General features: G+C 50.1%; 1 protein-coding gene across 13 annotated transcripts in view; it reads right to left on the bottom strand.

Annotated features, from left to right (window-relative positions):
* Positions 1 to 19,154, bottom strand: part of Jakmip3 (Janus kinase and microtubule interacting protein 3) — a 128,621-nt gene that overhangs the window by 17,526 nt on the left and 91,941 nt on the right. For 7 of the 13 annotated variants that reach the window (XM_029531908.1, XM_029531901.1, XM_029531918.1 and 4 more), the window contains 14 exons: positions 18,740 to 18,868; positions 17,361 to 17,489; positions 16,422 to 16,505; positions 14,393 to 14,455; positions 13,490 to 13,588; positions 12,650 to 12,748; positions 12,510 to 12,569; positions 9,380 to 9,445; positions 8,601 to 8,669; positions 8,437 to 8,514; positions 4,696 to 4,899; positions 3,693 to 3,758; positions 1,723 to 1,764; positions 244 to 1,184 (listed from right to left, as the gene is read on the bottom strand). In XM_029531908.1, coding sequence (XP_029387768.1) covers positions 1,050 to 1,184; positions 1,723 to 1,764; positions 3,693 to 3,758; positions 4,696 to 4,899; positions 8,437 to 8,514; positions 8,601 to 8,669; positions 9,380 to 9,445; positions 12,510 to 12,569; positions 12,650 to 12,748; positions 13,490 to 13,588; positions 14,393 to 14,455; positions 16,422 to 16,505; positions 17,361 to 17,489; positions 18,740 to 18,868 — 1,323 coding nt within the window. In that variant the 3' untranslated portion in view covers positions 244 to 1,049. Of the gene's footprint in view, positions 1 to 243; positions 1,185 to 1,722; positions 1,796 to 3,692; positions 3,759 to 4,695; positions 4,900 to 8,436; positions 8,515 to 8,600; positions 8,670 to 9,379; positions 9,446 to 12,509; positions 12,570 to 12,649; positions 12,749 to 13,489; positions 13,589 to 14,392; positions 14,456 to 16,421; positions 16,506 to 17,360; positions 17,490 to 18,739; positions 18,869 to 19,154 lie in introns of those variants that run through there. The other 6 variants (XM_029531924.1, XM_021198657.2, XM_021198650.2 and 3 more) reach the window with 4 other exon arrangements.

Below are 19,154 nucleotides of genomic sequence, written 5' to 3'. Positions count from 1 at the left end.
GCGCTGACATCTGAGTTAGCAGGAACAGGGACAGTGAGGAGCCCTATATCTGTGGGCTACATCTAGAAATGGATTCGGGAGGCTCCCAGCCTTTTGCCCACTGGCCCACATAGTCACTCAGGCTCCTCTGGCAGGGGAGACCTCATTCATATCTCAAAAGGCACATTAAATTAAGCTAAAATAATAGGCTTCAAATAATGCAGAAAGGAAGGCTGTCCCCAGTGGACAGATGCTGCCACCTACCTGTAGGCCACTGCACTGTGGCTACCTTCTGAGGCTGATGGTCCTTTAGGTGCATCTTGTCTTCACCGTCTCTTCTGGACCATTTCTTATGTGCACAGGCTGTGGACGAGGCCATCTTCAGCTACCCTTGTCACCTGGGGTTCTCAGGCTAGGTCCACCTGCTGAGGGTCTTCCAGGCTAGGAGCGCCACAACTCCACAATGTTTTGGCTGTGCTTTGATCCACACTCTTCAAGGCCAGGCCTCTGCACACTCATCCCATACGCTCCCTGGCCTCTTCTCTGATCTTTCCACTGTGTTCCTGGCCAGCAGCCGGGGATAGGATTCTAGCCTTTGTGTCTGGGTGTATAGGGTAGGAGGCCAGTGGGCAGTCATGACTCTATCTTTCCTCACAGAGACACCAGTGTAACAGAACAAGGTTGGGCATGGAATCTGTCCAGCGGCGAGTGCTCAGGACCACAGTGAGTGACTACAGTGTGACACCCAGGGTCACCACTGAGACCACAGCCTTCATCTTGCCACTAGGGGCAAGACTGGGCAGTTCTGAGATCTTCTTCCAAGAGTACTGATGGTCACTATGGGAATGAGGTGGGTGTCCAGTGTGGGCTCCAGCACAGGAGCAATTCTGACCCCTGCATGGCAGGGAACATTACACATTGCTGTGATTGGGGTGGGGCCTACTCTCTGGGCTGAAAGTCACCAGCAGCCAAAGCTAGACCTCTCCTAGAGAAGCACTAGTCCGCAAGACCAGTTCTAGTCCTGGCTCACCCCAAGTGGACAGTGGCTGCAGGTCACAGTGCTTTTGCCCTCATCCTCCACAAGGCGGGGCACAGAGCCCAAACACTCCTAAGTCTTCAGTGTTGAAATGCAGTTTCCCATACTTTCTCTGGCACCTGCTGCTCTCTGGTCCCGTTAGAGGACAAAGGTCGGCCTTCGCAGAGGGCTAGAGAGAGAGAGAGAGAGAGAGAGAGAGAGAGAGAGAAAGAGGCACAGGAGTTTGCACCCTCTGGACCTTTGGATATCAGGGCCAGGGCCCTGAGGTGAACAGTGTCATTATGTCCCAAGTGTGACATAATACACTTAAGCAGAGAGTGGTGACCAAGTGTGGCCTTTGTCTGCAGCCAGAGCATTGGCTCTATATTTGTACTATTTCCATGATTGTAGGTGACCCAGTAACTTGGGGACATGAAACCTGAGCTACAGAGGACACAGAAATTACCAAACCACCTTCTACTGCCTTGTGAATACTGGTACCAGTCACGAGCATGCCTTATACCCTCTCATGGACCCAGTGCCTAGAGAAGGGTTTCTGGACTCTGAAGGGTCGGTAGCTTTACCCAGAGCTTTTGGAAGACCCAGGAGTGGCCTTTCTGCTTTCCTGGGGGGAAGCAGGCAGCTGCCCGGGCAGCAGGGTACACCAGTGTGTCCCATAAAAAGGAGCGGGGCCTTCACTAGGAAGTGCGGGCCTCTGATGTACTCACCAGTTCAGTGTGCCAAGAACAGCTATGACCAGAGAATGAAAGCTAGGGAGAAAAACAAGAACAAAAATAAAAACTGAAAAGGAAAGGGGGGATTGGAAAAAACAGGAGAGAAAGAAAAAGAAAAAGAAGAGTTTTAGCTTGTCTGGAAAGAAATGAACCATGATCCTATAGAGAGGGGCCATGGCCAGCTGGAGGACAGGCAAGGACAGGGTGGGTGCAAGAGGTTTCATGAAAACCCTAAAGCTTAGGGCGACAATGCTAACCCAAATGATGAGGGGGAACTAGGTGCCATCCAAAGGCTCTGCAAGCTGAGTTTCTTGGGGCCAGGAGTCTACGGAGTCACTGAGCTGAGGATGACATCGGAACAGGACAGTCCTCATACCCAGCAAATACAAACTACCAAAGTTTGATGGTGGCTCCTTTATAAACAACCAAATATGCTGACACCTGAATAGATTTGACACTTGAAGAATTGGTTGGGTTGGGTGGGGGTGGGGCCAGACTAACTTGAAGAAACCCAAGCAATTATATTCATGCATTTAGTTAAATTTGAAAGCCCAGACACCAAACATAACGTTGCTCTACTGTTGATTCAAAGATGAGCCCTTGGGCTAAGGTATAAAATGAAACAAGTATATAGTCTGGGAACTACTTTGACACCTTAGGGATTTGCATTTATTTGATGGGCAAGTAGCCCATATTGTAGCTAGCATGCTGGCCCAGCTGTGAGCTAGCAGTCCCCAATTTGCCACGTCTCTCTAAACAGAGTGGAACTCTTTCTCCGGGACTCTACCAATGTCCTAAGACTGTCAGGTCAGAAATTATAATGTTAGAAACTCAGGTAAACAGAAGACCATGTCCCTTCCCAACCTCACTGGGTGCTTAGTGTGCACATCAGGTGTTTGCCCATGTGCCCTGGAGTTTGTAGGCGGTCCCTGTTGGTACCTTCTTTCACAGCCTACGTCCTGCTCAACTCTGGGGGCCTCTCTTCATGGTAGACCTATGAATTTATGTGAGGTCCACTGAGCAGTGGCAGCAAATGACCCACAGGTGGCACTCTGTCACTGTTAAGGTAGGATGGGTTGGCTGAAATGGGAACTTGGTAGGGAACAAAGAACACCTCCAGGCTCTGGCTAAGACTAGTGAGGAGGTGGTCTAGAGGCTGTCCTGCCCGAGCACTGCTTCCTATTCTCCAAGAAGGAAAAAGGTCAGCAGATAGGTCCCATAAGCCACCTCTTGCTGCTGGTCACTTGGATGCGATCTGTCCCACTGGAAGGAACAATTACAAGACTCAAGAAAGCACCTGACTCCAGAAACTTGGGAACCTGCCCCAAATCACAGAGGGTATGGAACGGCCCTGAAATGAATGCACGGCAGCCTGCAAGGGTCAAGGCTCTCTAGGCACACGCTTTTCAATTTGGTCTGAGGAGCACTGAGTCTATCGACACCAGTGAACAGAGGCCCTGCACTCCGGGCTGCAGAGTCAGGGTCTGGAGAAAGTGCTTGAGCAGGCACCCTAGCATCTCTGGTACTGGAGACACTGCCTGGGGATCAGGGACAAAATGTCCCTGTGCCTCTTGGGGATCATGGCTTGCGTTTCAGGAACTTTATCTTCAGACCACCATGGTTGATGAACCTGGAAGGCTAAACCCTTCTGCGCCACAGTGGGCACCAGCATGGAACAGGACCCTAGGTGACTGGTCCAACATATAGGTCCAGAGGGGAAACTGAGGCAGTGCAAAGGCTACAGGGCGAGGCTGTGTGAGGGGCTCCTGACTCTGGCCCAGTGGACCCACAGCTCTGACCCAACAGGCTCCCTTTTGTTTGTCTCCACTCTGCTTTGCATGGGCCACTTTGCAGGTCAGACCTCAACTGGGAAGCCTGAGCTTGAGTTCTTATAATGTGATGTCAAACAAGCCCAAGTCCCCTCCCTTCAGTTACACCTCCCCCCCCCCATTCATCTATTTTACCTTTTCTTCCAACTCCTTTATTTGCCTCTTCTGGGTTTCTATTCTTTCTTCTAGCTCCTTAATTCTCTGCAACATTAAAAAAAGGGAAGGTAGTCAACAATCAGAGGGCTGGGGCATACCAATTATAAAAGGGTCAAGATTTCCCCTCACTTATTTGGTGGACAATAGCTCACAAAGCTGTGTCTGTGTTGGTCCAGCCTTGAGCTACTTTGTGGTCCCACATCTACCCAAAGAAAATGACAGTCCTTCCCCCACTTCTTTTGTGGTGGGACCTGTGTCCTCTGAGTTGCTCAAGTCAGAAACTATAGTGTTTATGTGGAAGAGCAAGGAATTAGCCTACTGTCCTTCCCAGGGCTGTTAGACAGAGCAACAGACAACCAGCTGTTAGAACTACCAACTAGATGGCCCTTCTTTCTGAGGTTGAGGCTCGGGGCCTTGGAAGGAGCTGAATGCCAAGGACAGCCCATTGATGGAACAAGAGGATAGGTGACCTTCCTCTCCCTGATTACCCAGGAGCCCAAAGGGGACTTATGGTGGGTTCATGAGTAAAGAGGCTACGGGCACATCCAAGTGGATGATAAACCCTCTCAGAGGCCTACTGGCCATCATGGGAGAGTAGCATCCAGTCTGGTGGTTTATCTAAATCTGCAGTCCCAGCTTTTTTGTATTTTGGATGATCTGGCATGGGCTGTCCATAGAATCTGCTTTCAGGCCAACTCTGTACAGACTGAGGCCGTGACTGGCATAAACGACGGAGCTGGGTAATGGTTGGTTATCTGCTGCCCACAGACAACACTCTGACCACCAGAGGACAGTATCATGTGGAAGACCTGGAAGGCAGGAGTCCATGGAGAGCTGCCATTCAAAGGCTTAGGCAACACAACTGCCAGCCTAGGAGCCAGTTAGGGAGGGTTGGGGACTGGAGGACATAGCTGTTGGTCCTGTGGGAGGCCAGGCCTTGGGGATCCCACCCAACCCCTTATTCCCACCCTGCCCCCAGCACCTGCTGTGCAATCTGCAGCAGTTCCATGCGCTCTCTCAGGATCTGTGCATCACGTTCTCTCAGCTCACTCATGACCTGGCGCTTCCACTGCTCCACGGCCACCTTGAGCTTCTCACGTTCTTCTTCTGACAGCAGCTCGGCCACTTTGGCCCCGGCCTCCTGCTGCAGGGCATCATACAACATGGCTTCCAGCTCCAGGATGTGCTGGGGACAGGAGACAGGCATCAGCCCTCCCCTTCCTCAGGAGTGGGCCCACCATCTCCAGAGTGGACAGCCCTGTCTCTCAGCAGGGCCCTTTCCGGGATGGACATATGCCCACTAGAAGAGCTGGAGACAGACACCAGACAGGACTCCCTGCTGATGTCTAAGGTCCTCCAGTGTGCTTATGTTTCTGCATCAGCTGCTGCTCAGAGAAAAGGGGACTTAGGGAAATCAGAACCCTACCATATTGCTGTTTGTTTTGTGGTGTGGATGTAACCCAGAGCCTCGGGGAATTTAGGCAATAACTCTATCAATGAAGATCAGATCCAAACCCTAACACCAGCCCTTTAAAACAAGCGTGATTACACGTGGCTTAGAATAAACATCTCTGAGGCTTCACATACTCCTGCTAGTGAGAACTTTATTCTGGACAAGAATATACCATGGGATGTGCTGTGGCCACCAGAGGGACTGTCCCTGCCTTTAGTTAGCCTATAGCCTGCTTACTATCCCTAACTAGCAATGACCCTAGAGTACATGTCACCACCATACAGCCTTCTGCAACCCTGGGGAAAAGATAATGTAGGAATGACCTCAAAGACCTGCAGGTGGTTGCTCACTTAAGATCACCATAGGATCCTTCTTGTCACCCTATGAGGGACAGATGAACTATAACACAGATTTGAGGTATAGTGAGGAGCCTTGTTTGAACAATAAGTTTTTAAAAAGCTAGCATGGCATTGAGACTGGCAGCCATTATTATCTCTACCATTACCATCATCATTGTCATTACCATTACTACCACACTACCACCACCATTACCATTGGTCAGCGTTATCACCATCACCACTATTACCATGATCACAATTACCACTATCACCATGATCACCGTCACCACCATCACCATGATCACCATCACCCCATCACCATGATCACAATTACCACTATTACCATGATCACCACCACCACTATCACCATGATCATCATCACCCCTATCACCATGATCACNCACCATCACCACTATCACCATGATCACCATCACCACTATCACCATGATCACCATCACCACTATCACCATGATCACCATCACCACTATCACCATGAACACCATCACCCCATCACCATGATCACCATTACCACTATCACCATGATCACCATCACCACTATCACCATGATCACCATCACCACTATCACCATGATCACCATCACTCTATCACCATGATCACCATCACCCCATCATCATGATCACCATCACCACTATCACCATGAACACCATCACCACTATCACCATGAACACCATCACCATTACTACTCTTATCATCATTATCACCATTGCCAGAATCAATACCTTCACCACCATTACTATTACCACCATCACCATCACCATTGCTACCATCACCATCATATCATTATTACTACCATTAACACCACTGCTGTCACCAATGCTATCATCACTAACATCACAGCCATTACCATGGTTGTGACCATTACCATAGTCACCACATCCTCAGTACAATCACCTCTATCACCCTCCCCACCTTCATGACTACCATCACTTTCACCATGCCCACCATCATTACTACAGTCATCCCTATCATTGCCACTGCCATTACCACTACCACCACTACCACCATCGCCTTGGTCATTATCATCACCACAATCACTGCACGATCACCAACACCATTACCATTATGCTTGCTGTCAACATCATTATCCCCATGGCTTTGAGAGCTCCCAGCTTGAATTGAGTCCCAAGAGTGAGCATTTTCACACCAGTCAGCCCTCTACACTTCAAGTAGCCAAACAGTTTTCCTCAGAGGCATGAGGACTGCCCCCTGCATTGGTTACCCAGGTAGTGTTTGGAGGCAATCCTTTTCAGTATATCTGCCCAGGGCCTGGGTGCTCCCTGGCAGTGTCTTCCCCCAAGAGCACGGGGTCAGATGTACGTATAGTGACAGGGGTGTGATGGTAACTATCCATGGGAGGCAGCTTCCATCACAGGAACCTAATTCACAGGCTCAGTTTTCAACCTAGAAAAGGCTCTATACTCACCACAGGCCTAGGAAACCCATAAACTCTCCTGGTGAGCAGACAGCTATAGATACAAACCCTAGCAGAACCTCAGTTGCTCAGGGGGTGACAGGGAGTAGATGACAACCTGCATAGACATCCTAGCAATCTGTTGCATTCAGACTAGAATTGGTCTTTTATTCTCCTAACAGTTGCAGGAGGAAGAAATGAATGTCCTCACTTTCCATGAGAGGCAAAGCCACCAGCCTCAGATCTCCCTGCTTATGAGTGACTGAGAAGGCCCCAACTCCCACACCTGTCCTGAGCACACCTTAGATCACTGGGTGCTCTTCCTGAGCTACTGCCATCTGTGCCTCTCTGAGTCTTTAAAGATTCTGAATTGGACAAGACAAAGCTCTCAAGATAACTATCCTGTACAAGTGTAACTAACTCCTAGAAAGGATTTGCGGGCTTTGGTTCCTCTAGGAAGTCTCAACAACTGAGCAAGCATTAAGTGTCCCTGTTATACCAACTATAATTCAATATTTGGGTGAGTTCAATGCCCTCTCGGAACAGAAAGGTTAACAATGTTCCAGTGGAACTTAGGTTTACAAGCAGATGCCAGCAAGGACTGGCTTATCAGAATGGAGGCAAGTACTGCCTGATCTGGAAGTGGTTTGAGTGTGTCTCCTGAGGGTTTGTGCTGGGACCTTGGTCCCAAGCATAATGGTACTAAGGTAGTGGAACCTTTAAAAGCCTAGGGAGACCACTTAGTCATCAGGGTACTGTCCTTAGAAGTGGTTCTCTGAGACTCAGAAGCAGAAAGCAGTCATCTGAGGATTTTTTTTTTTAAATGGCAACAGAGTGCAGACTAACATAGGTAATCGAGAAGCATTTGGGGGCTTTCAGTGTTATCTTTAAATAGGGGTATTCCCTTTGGGTTATGACGCCCCAAAGGATGACCAGATACACGCCACAGGGCAAACTTGCATTTCTCCAAGTTTCAGATGAACAAAGGGGGGGGGGGATTTCCAGTAGAATCGTGTTTCCCATGGACATTCAACATTCAGCTGTCTCCAGTTAACTCTTTTTTTTTTTTTTTTGGTTTTTCGAGACAGGGTTTCTCTGGGTAGCCCTGGCTGTCCTGGAACTCACTCTGTAGACCAAGCTGGCCTCCAACTCAGAAATCCGCCTGCCTCTGCCTCCCAAGTGCTGGGATTAAAGGCATGCGCCACCACACCCCGGCTTCAGTTAACTCTTAAAGGCGCTGTGCTCTTACTTGTTCTAACAACTAATTTAACGTGTCTACTAATTCTCAGTGTGCCTACACTCTTGTAGCCACGAACCCTCCTCTGCTTGCACCCCAGAAGTGTTGGCTGAATAAGCAGTAACATGTCCTCTGAACTCAGACTGGCAGAGAGTGACCCCACAGAGTCCTGGTGCCTCCTAAAGGTTTTGAGCCTGGCCACACAGGTCTCCGAGATGTTCGCTAAGATGGATCAGCAGGCGGATGTGTGCCACTGCTCTTACCTTGTGGGCCTGGTCCAAGGCCTGCTTCCTGTAATCCAGCTCCTCATCCAGGTAGCCTTTCTGCTTACTGAACAGCTCCTGAAACACAGAGGGCCAGGCCTAGGCCTCGGGCACTCAGACCTGGTGTCATCCGCTTCGGGGGCACTTGGGGAGGTTCCACTGACCTTCTCGCTCTCCAGATCTACCATTTTCCGCTGTAGTGCTGACTCTGTCTCTTCAATCCTCTGGAGCCACTGGGCACACACACAGTGAACAGGTGACAGGGATTAGCTCCTCCCATATGAAGATCAATGTCAACCCCCCCCCCAAACATACCCAACACCAAGGAGAAGGCCTAGAGGAGCTGGCATTGTGAGCTCTAGGCAGCCAACCTGATCGAGGACCCAGCTGACATTCAGAAAGTCTGCCATGCCCAATTTCTCTGGGAGAGAAGGGACAATTGATTTTGGGAGCAGGTGCATCTTAGAACTATGCCTGGAGAGACTGGGTGGCCTGTTTCCCAATTTCTGTGTTTGCTGGGATCCCCTTTTCCTGCACAGCTGGAGGTCTTGGGGGGGGGTTGATGATGGCCTGCTAACCAAGTCTAGGCTGGGGCTAGATCCAGGGTGAGGCTGGGAAGCCAAAGAGAATTAGATAGGGAATCAAGGAACACCATCAGTTTTATAGGCTCAACCCAGCTTCCAACCTCTGGGAGGAGGTGAGGGTAGGAGCCTGCACTGGAGAGTATCTGTGGGGGGAGGCGGAGGCAGAGGTGTTTGGACCAGTGTTTGAGTCTTCCCTTTGTAGAGGTATGTGGCAGTGCTGTTTGACCTGTCTGGGCCAGTTTCCCTAGACAGACAAAAAAGACCTAGGGGACCATGCCCCTCCCTGAAGGCCCTCCTCCCAGGAAAAATATCTACATACAGGAGCCTGGCCTTCCAGATATCTATAAAGTCCTTGTTACCTTTTCTGCCAAGGTCAGGACTGTCCTGGCTTGAATGACAACCACTTGCTCCTCATTGGTCAGATTCTGTGTGCAAAAGCAGAAGAGTCAGAGGTAGGGATGGGGGTGGGGTGGGGGTGGGGGTGGGTAGGGAATGGATGTGGGCTGGGGCTGTAGAAGGTACTTTTACTCTGTCATCCTCAGGATCTCTGATGCCCTTCACCCCCACCTTGTCCACCTTGTCCACTTTGAGGCACTGTCCATATCAACCCTCACCATCAAAACATCTAAAGTCTAAAATATTGGGGCAGCTTTGTCAGCAGGCAGGTCTGAACTACATCTTGGAGTCAAGTGTTCCTCTGGTCTGCCCTGTCCCAGTCTTTACTTAAAGACAGCACTATGAATATGCAGCCATGTTGAAGATCAAGTACCCATGGCCGTGAAATGATCCCGGTTTCTGCAGGGTGTTCATTTTTGCCTTTTTCATGTTTTATTCCCAAAGGGTCTCTAGGTGGTCTTAATCAGCAGGATTTGTCTGGCTTTGGGGTCCTCTGCCTGCAGGTGCTCGGCCACAAACTCAGAGGAAGACAGCCAGAGCGCTGGACCTGGCTCCCCTGCTCCCACGTGAGATGAACTAAGAGGAGCAGGGGGCCAGCTAAGGCTAGAAGAGAGGAGCCCGTCTCTACCCCTAGGATTCCGTGACTGGGTCACTCAGGAAACCAGCTCTTCCCTCCTGGAAGGTGAACTCCATAAAGGCTCTGCGTGCCTATTTCCTTCCCTCAAGCCCCATGTCAGAGTGAGGTTCCTTACAGGTGACCACTCTGGCAGGAAGTAGGCAGGTGGCCGCCCTCCCTGGGATGGGCAAGGTGGCAGTCTCACCTCCCAGTGCCAGGCCTCAGTGTTCTTTAGTCCTCCACTCCTGCTCTTCTCCCTCACGTGCCTCCTCATCCCCCTGCTCCTCCTCTTCCCTGTTTTCCCTCATCCCTGCTCTTCATTCCCTATGTTCTAGAAGCCCTTAGAGGCTTCGAGATGCTCGTTCCCCCTAGGGGATGAGTGGCCTTAGTTTTGTCTGCAGGGCAGGAACACGAACATTCGGGAGACTGGACAAAGTAGCTTCGAGGTGATTGAAGGGATCTATTTGGATGTACCAAAGCCAGCCGATACATTTTTGGGTATGCAGTCTGACCCTATGACCCCTGGAGGTCTTGTCTTGATGGCCTTCTTTGTCAGAACCCTGTCTAATCAGTTTACAGTCCTCTCTCCTATGGGTGACAGCAGGGTGACTGCAGCAGCTTGAGCTGTATCATCTGCAATGAAGGATGGGATTCCATTCTAGCTCCACTGGTTTCTCCATTCTGCCCCTAGTATCCTGGCTTTCAAGGAACCTGAAGCCAGTAGGAAATGTTCTGGGATTGTGTCTGATGATGGCAGTCATGACACTCATGTGCTCTGACTATGAAGGTGACAGTTATTTGGTTCCTCACTAGCAGGACCACTGAATGCTTCCAGACAGGACTCACAAGCTCAGGGTCCCTACACAGTACAGTGTTGTATCATGACAAATGCAGTTAGAACTTGGCCCATTGGTAGAAACTTATGGGGTCTTATAAGTGTGAGATCTGGCCATATTCTCTCCAATTGCCATCTTTCTCTACCCCGCTGGTCAGGGAATGACCTCAGAGGCTCTATGATGATTCTAGGGCAATCATACTAGTGGTACTTTAAGTAAGCAGCTATTGGGTTAAAGAAGAGTGTTGGCCCCAAGCTGGGTGGGACCATCACCTTAGCTCTGGAACTTTCTGAGGCCTCAGTTTCTCTAGTTGGAAACCAGAAGTTAGAATCCATAACAGAATTTATACCTAAGGTTAGACCCTAGGGCACAATGTCCCATAGTTATTCCTGCTATGGAGCTGGGCTTTGCCATCATTGCTGTAATGGAGCCATCAAGAGTGGACATAGTCATCAGGAAATTCCCTGAAGGTACTTCTCCCTACTCTGCCACTCTCTGCTTCCCAGAAAATGGGAAGATAAGGAGAAAAGTTCCTGCCAACACCAAACCTCACACAGGAGAAGTGAGAGAGATCAACAAGTATTTGACAGGGCATGGAGGATAGATAGATGAGTAGGTGGAGGATGGAGGGAAGATGGGAGAAGGTAGTGGGAGGAGGGATGGAAGAAGGACTGATGGAGGATGGATGAGTGGAATTAAGATGGATGGATGGATGGATGGATGGATGGATGGATGGATGAATGGATGGATGGATGGATGGATGGATGGATGGATACTTGGTAAACAGTACAGAGGATCTATGGAGATGGATAGATGGATGGATAGATGGTAAACAGGACAGAAGGATGTATGCATGGATAGATGTGTGGATAGATGTGTGGGGAATAGTAGGCAGAAGATGGATAAAAAGATAGATTAATGGAGAAGGAATTGGTGGTAGATGTCAGCAAAGGATAGCTGGATAGATGATGTATAAATGAGTGGAATATATATATATATATATATATATATATATATATATATATATATATGTGTGTGTGTGTGTGTGTGTGTGTATGTATAGATGCTGGACAGAGAATGAAATGATGAGTGGAAGGAAGGAAGGAAGGAAGGAAGGAAGGAAGGAAGGAAGGAAGGAAGGGAGGGAGGGAGGAAAGATAGGAGGTGTGGTGGAGTGTTATATCTATTTTGTCTACTTGGTAACTAATAGTCTTTTCAGGATTTTGTTGCAGAAATTGGAACTTTTCTCTAAATGAGATTTATGAATCGACTCTGCTTCTCTCCTCAAATCAAGGAATTGAGAATCCCAATGATTCTGAGTTGCCTAAGAGCAACACTCCCCCAAACCAGCACCCTGTGGTCACAGAAGCGCTATGATACAAAGAGTGTCCAGGAGCTAAGCACACTTGTCTAGAAATAGCAGGAACTAGAAGCCTGGGCCCCAGAGATTTAGGAACAATGAACCAGGATCAAACTGTCCCCAAATGCAGGGGCCACTCTAAGCAGGCTTTTCACCAGGAAAGGTCTTTGTCCAGGATTGCCTATGATGAGATTGGAATGGGCTCGCGGGGCCCCTGGGCTGAGGGCTGGGCTGGGGTGGTCATCATGAAGAGGCATGCACAAGTCAGGAGAGCAACATACACTTACGGCGTTATCCCCCAGGATATCCAGCTTCTTCATCAGCTCTGTGACCAGGATGTCCTAGGAGGCAAACAGAGGGACAGGATGATATGAGTGTCAGCTGGGTAGTCCATGGATGGTGAAGGAGGAGAAGGTCTTACCGTTACACCTTCGGCCTCACAATACACCTGCAGGGGGCTCTTCCCGTCCACAAAAGGTGTATGGTGGAAGTTGATGGCGGGTGACTTCCTCTCCCTCTCCTGAGACAAAGAACAGAAGGCTGGGCATGGCAAGGGTGGGCTGTCCTCGTCCTGTCTCCCCCCTGTCCCAGTTCTGGGACCAGGGGAGCACTGACGAAGACCATCCCATGAAGAGTCAAGGTAATGCTGCCCCAACTCAACTCTAGTGCAGTCCATGGACAGAAACCTCCATGGACTTGCCCAGATCGCTCCTGTGTGCTTGCGGCCCCAGGTTACGGTAGGATGCTGGCTCTATGGAGTCCTGCCCATGTGGTCCCAGAGTTCACTTACTTATCCATTCCCAAGCACCATGGACTTTGAGAAGGCTTAGAGGACAGACCTCAGGTAGAGCTACCCATGGGCCTGGCAACAATAGCACTGCATGAGGCAACTGATGTGCTCATGGACCTTATACAGAGGATACACACAGAGGCCCAGGACTCACGGAGGATAGACAATCAGATTCATATCCTTCCAGTGCCAAGGAAGGTGGATGGGAGGACTCTGAGCCTCCTTCCTTTCCCTTCACAGCAATGGTTTCTCGCTTGTCACCTCTTACCCCTACCTCAGGTGACCTAACCCTATTCAGCTGCCCCATCCTTCTGGGGAACTCGACAGTTGACCCCAACTGGCTTCTTTCCCTTGTGGTCTTTGGGCTTCTATTCATAGACTCACAAGAGCTGAGAGGTTTGAGAAGAGGAGCCCAGATCACGGCCCTGTGGCCCACTCACTTGGGTGACATAAGCCCCTAGCCTACCATACCTCAAGCTCCAGGATCCTGAATTCCAACAGCTCATTCTGGTCCTTTGCATCCTGGACCTCATGCTTCAGCCGTGCCTCCTCTATCTCCATTTGTTTTATCTGAAGAATAGGAAGTGGGTGAGGTAAGAAGGCATCTGATTCTCTCAAGAGAACCCAGAGTAGCTTTCTGGGCAGTTGTTTGCTTCTGTGAGAAAAGGGGCCTTTCGCAGTATAATAGGGCTGCCGAGGGAAACAGGTGCCTCAAAGATGAAGCAGGAAGGAAGCTATTGAGGTCAAGTTGTCCCTGTGCAATTGCTGGAGCTCAGGCTGGTCTAAGGCCCAGGGGAAATGAATGGGTATGTGGTTACCTGGCCACATTCCAGGTTTGATGTGGAGAATTCATGTGTAATTTAATAGCACTAGTAATGAGTGAACTGGATGTAGCATCCTGCCTTCCTGAGGGTGAACACACAGGGCTGGTATGTAGTTCAGTGTTAAGTGGCCAGGCACATACCTAGCATGCATAAGGCCCTGGGTTTGATGGCTGGCATCACAAAACAAGACAAGAACCAAAGGTTAACGCAGCATCAGATGTTTATGTGTCACACCCTCAGCAATTTCGTGAAGATAGAGGTCCACTGTAGAGCACGCAGCTATATCCACCTCTCCCTGAACTGAACTTAGAGAGCTATAAGCCTGTTTTAACATGGAGACCAGCAATGTGGACATCCTGTAAGAGAGTCAACTCAGTCACCACTAGATCTTTCCACAGGAAGTGGAATGTCTTGGGCTGCTGCAGGGTGAACCATGGAAAGGCCTGGAACCTGTGCCCAAGCCTACCACCAGCCCACAAAGTCTACCACACACTCTGCAAGCACAAAGGCATCTTACCAGACCCGTGCACTGCTGGGAGGCAGGGCGTACCTTTTCTACGAGCTCTTGATTCCGTCGATACAGTGCTTGCTTCTCTTCAATCCACTTCATATCCTTGAAAATGGAATTGAAAGGCAGACGTGAATACGCTGCAAGAGAACACTGTGGGACAACCTCCAACCACGGGTTCTGCTCGGACTGGGCAGAACCGAGCACCAGCTCCTGCTTCTGAAGTGACCACTTGTGGGCAGTGTATGGTAAGGGAAGCTTGTGTGGTGCCCTTTCTCTCTAAGGGTCTTGGACAGGTGCAGCTCACCCTGTATCAAGAGGACATCTCAGTGGTGTTCTGTGCCACTACGTGGACAGCATCCCAGGCCAGGGTTCCTGAACCAGGAACTCTATGAAGTGTAAAAGTCACATGTGGACCCAGACAAGTGGGAATATGAGGCACATGTAGGGTGCCTCATATTTTACACTCACACTTTACACTTAGGATGGCACCTGGAGAAATGGCAGTTCTGTCAGAGGACATGTGTGGATGCCTCCTGACACAGCCTCTAGCTCTGACCTGGGAGGAAATCCAGTGTGCCCAGCACATCCTCCTTCTCTCCTCCACCACCCTTAAGTTTGTACCAGTGTAGGGAAGACAGCAGGGTGCCTTAGACACTGGGCTTCACTGAGAAGTCCCCCCCCCACACACAAAGGCCCCCACAGAGGTGTGGTCAGGTCTAGAGATGAAAGACATGGTGTTTTTTTTTATATATTAAAATAGATTTTTTCATACATTATATTCTCATTAGAATTTCTCCTCTCAGTTTTTCCCAGATCATCACCACTTTACCACACACACAAATCCACGCCCTTTCTTTCTCATTAGAAAACAAACAGGTACTGAAAAAAATAATAATAAAACAAACAAACCAAAACAGGACAATACAAACAAACAGAAAAAAAGCACATGAAGACATATAGATGTAGAAACACACACATTTGCAAACACAGAAGTCCTATGAAAGTATACAAAACCAGACATCATGACAGACAAGTAAAAGACCTGTAAGGTTAAGAGAAAAGGGAAAGCACATTCCAAGCACTGTAAGACAACAAGAAACCTCTAGCAGTAACACTGAGTTGGTTTTGTGTTGGCCATCTACTGCTGGGACTGAGGCCTGCCCTTAAGAGTGCTTTGTGTGCCCAGGGAGATTCTGTTGGAACAAACTAATTTTTCTTTGCAAGTGGTTATCAGCTGGAGACTGCTCCTGAATTAGGGATGAGGGTGTGGGACATGATGTTCCGATCCTTTTCCTTGGCCACTTTTCTTCTTTTAACACAAACAACAGAACAGCAGCCACCTGGGACATGACCTAACTGTGCTGACTGGCTGTGCATGGTGTGGTCTGAACACCATCAATGCATGGTGGCCAGGGAATGGAGGTCAGTGGGTTCTGTGTGTCAAGAGACAACTGGTTCTATGGCACTGAATTCTAGGACACTGGCCATGGAGTGCCTTCCGGCTTGTTCAACTATCTTTTGATTCATTGGGAGCCACCTGGTATTGGGGCTGGACAAGGATCAAGGGAGCATGGCCACGGGGGACAGATCCCTCCAAGGGAATGAAGAATGTGTAAGTGGTGTTCTGGTATGAGGAGTGGTAACAAACACCTTGAGCCATTTGAGTCCAGGGAAATGATGGGTCCACAGAAACCCAGGTCGGAAGCTAAGCTAGGAATAGCTTAGAATTTCCCCTTTGATGTCTATGGCCAGAGTACATAGGACCTAAAGTTCTGGCCCTGGCTCAGAACTACGGTGGACAAGCCAAGGAGTAGCTTTGCTCTGTAGGTAGGTAGACTCTTGCTTTGCTTGCAGCTTGCTAGGGAATTCCTTCCAGATATTAGAAACCCTGAGACATACAATACCTGCTCAGCTTCGTAGTATGTGGTGAACACTTCCTATATAGGTATGCGCTTACCCACTCCAGTTTCCTTGAACAAGAACCTTGGGGACCACCAAGGACCATGCCTCTCCCAGGACTCCCAAGCACAGATACAGTGTACTAACGCTACAAGCAACCCTAACTCACCTGCCCTTGCTCAGCCAGAGTCTTTTCTAGGTCCTCCACCCGTGTCTGTGCTCTCTGAATCTCTGCTTGCAGCTGCTCACGGGTCTGTAGGATAGGAGGAAGAATACATCAAATTTTCTCTAACAGCCCAGACAGACAGAGATACCCAAGGATGCAGGCTGCAGAGTGCTATGCCTCAGTACGGCTCCTGGAGAAGTAGTTGTGTGTTTTGCCAAAAGCCCTACGTTGCTGAATTGCCTCTTTCCCTGCAGAGTGAATAGGGAGATGGTTGCCAACCAGAACCAAGACCTCACAGCTGCCTGATCAGAAGAGCCCCACTTCCCCGAGGATGAGACCTGTCTCCTTTACTGTGTCAGCCACTGTTCTGAAAGCAGCTGTCCCTGGAAGGCAATGGAAAGGACCCCCTTACCTGTGTCCCTCCCTGGGGCTTGATGCCCTCACTGCTTCCAAATAACCAGCAGAGAGCCCCCACCCACACTCCCAGTCCTGCTGGTCAGTGTTGCCTGGACGCTGCTGACAGATGGGACATGTCCAGAGAGGCAGACGGGAGCCTTGCAGCTCTCCTGCTTGCAAACCCAGACTTCCCACACTGACCTTAGCATAACTGAGCTTTCAGAGTCTGCAGAGGTGGTGTCATCTTAGAAGATGTGGGCCCTGCCCACATCAGCTACAGCCTTTGGAAGAGACAAGGGCCCTCACCCACCTCTGTGCTTCCACCATCTGTGCCAGCCCCACCCCTAGCTCACACCGACCCAGCCTCAGGTTCCATAGCACTAGCTTGTAATGGCTTCAGTTCTAATACCCAGGACCCAGTAACTGTGGGATAAGGGGGCTTAGCTCAAAAGTTTAGGCAAGTGGAGTGTCCCTGTAGAGCCTTAGGAACAAATGGGGAGGAGTTGAGTGGGAGCTGGAACGTCGCAGAGTAGAAGTCATTTAGACCTTAACTTCTCGTTCTGCATCCAGGGTCCCTCCGACTTGTTCCTGCAGCAAGGCATAGGCTCTCTGTAGTGCCTGGTACTCCATGGTCAGCTGCCGGAACCTCAGCTCCGTCTCTTCCTTGGCCATACCCTAGGGAAGCACATGGATACCACATAGGCACCACATGTGCGAAGAGAGACTTGCCATTAACCTGGGCCCCACACAGTAGCACCCCCAAATGGCCAGGCCCCACTCATCCCAGTGAGGTAGAGTGAATAATCTAAGTGTGCCAGGAGGACTCTGCAGCCTGTGGGGAGGCTTCCCTGGGAGGTAACCCTTGGGTCCTGGGGAGGCGGGGCATGGTATAGCTGAGTTAGCCATGATGGAGGTTGGTAGCCAGTGACCAGGGGTTCTGTTGGAACTCCTATCTGCCCTGACTCAGAGGGCTCTTTATGATAGAGGAGGCTCCCCCACAGTTCCGCTGGCAGAAATGCGTCATGAGTAGCACGCAGGGCTTTGTGAGGTGTAGTATCTGGCAGTACAGCTCCCCCATAGACCTGTGCCAAGATTGTTTACTTCAGCCTCGCACCGGCAGAATCAGCCCTGGATATGTGCTTCTAGCTGCGCTGGCACATACTGCCGTAGCTAGAGAGCAGAATCAAGAGGGTCTGACGTCACTGTGGAGCATTGCTGTCCCTCAATTAGGAGAGTAGGAGTGACTGAGTCCACCTTTCCTTCCTGCCCACTTGTTCCCCAAGGCTGATGGTAGCAGAAGTGCTATGATAGGCTAGACTTCTAAGCAAGTCCAAAGTCTTTGGGTCATCCTCCTGCATCTCAGGGAAGCCCATGTGTAGCCTTGCCTCTGGGCCTGGTCAAGGCTGTGAATCACATCTTCCTGTCCATAGGGACTGGAGCAGTCCCCACAAAGACAAGGTGAGGTGGTTGCTGGACTTGATTTGGCCATCATTCTGGTGGGAAGGGCTAGCCAGAGAGGACACTTGACTCTTTAAGTATGCTAAAGGCTCCTCTCAATACCACAACACTCTGATGGGCCCTGAAATGGTGCTGGCCTCTTAATTGGAGGTTTGGAAATTTCTGGGAAGCCTTTGAAGGGACTGGGGAGCCCTCCGCATCCCTCATAAAAGGCTCAAGCTCCATGGAGAGAAGAAGCAAGACCAGACACTACAGTAAGGAGTAGCCCTCTGCAGCCACACAGCCACGCAATGGAAAATGTGTTTGTCACTGTGCGGATGGGAAGACTGCCAGGGGAGGACCAGAAGACCCAAAGGGAGCAGGACTCACATGAGACCTCCACCCCATCTCTTGTCCCACCTAACTCTGTCCTTCACCGACCCCTAAGGACTGACTAGTCAAAGAACTCTATGGGAGACCGAGATTACCTCTTCTAGGTCATCTTCGGGGGTGCATGGGGTCTGATCCGTCCTGTCAGTTTGATAAGAAATGGAAGATCCATCGGACTCCAGGGAAGCTTCTTCATCATATCCAAAGAAGGTCTCCACGACAACCGGCTTCTGACCCAAATGCAATGTATTAGTGCAAGCCCAGCTGGGCACGGCTGGCAGCCCTAAGGCCCCCTGCCTCCTCTTTCTGTTGCCTGGGTGTGAGGCCACAGCTGAGAAGTTGTCCCCCCACCACTGGGCAGCTCCAATGCAATTCACCCCCTTCTCTGTTTGCTACCATCCTTCAAGAAGAACTAGGGCGGGTCTTACGCAGGCCTGGGTGGAGGTCTGAGCCTTACTAACCAGCTTGGTTATCATGGAAGGAGGATGGAGAAGTGGCCCACGGTCCCTGGAT

The sequence above is a fragment of the Mus pahari genome, chromosome 1 (assembly GCF_900095145.1).
Source record: "Mus pahari chromosome 1, PAHARI_EIJ_v1.1, whole genome shotgun sequence".
Taxonomy (NCBI): domain Eukaryota; kingdom Metazoa; phylum Chordata; class Mammalia; order Rodentia; family Muridae; genus Mus; species Mus pahari.
Note: the sequence above shows the minus strand (reverse complement) of the source record. Positions and strands in the feature narration are given on the sequence as shown.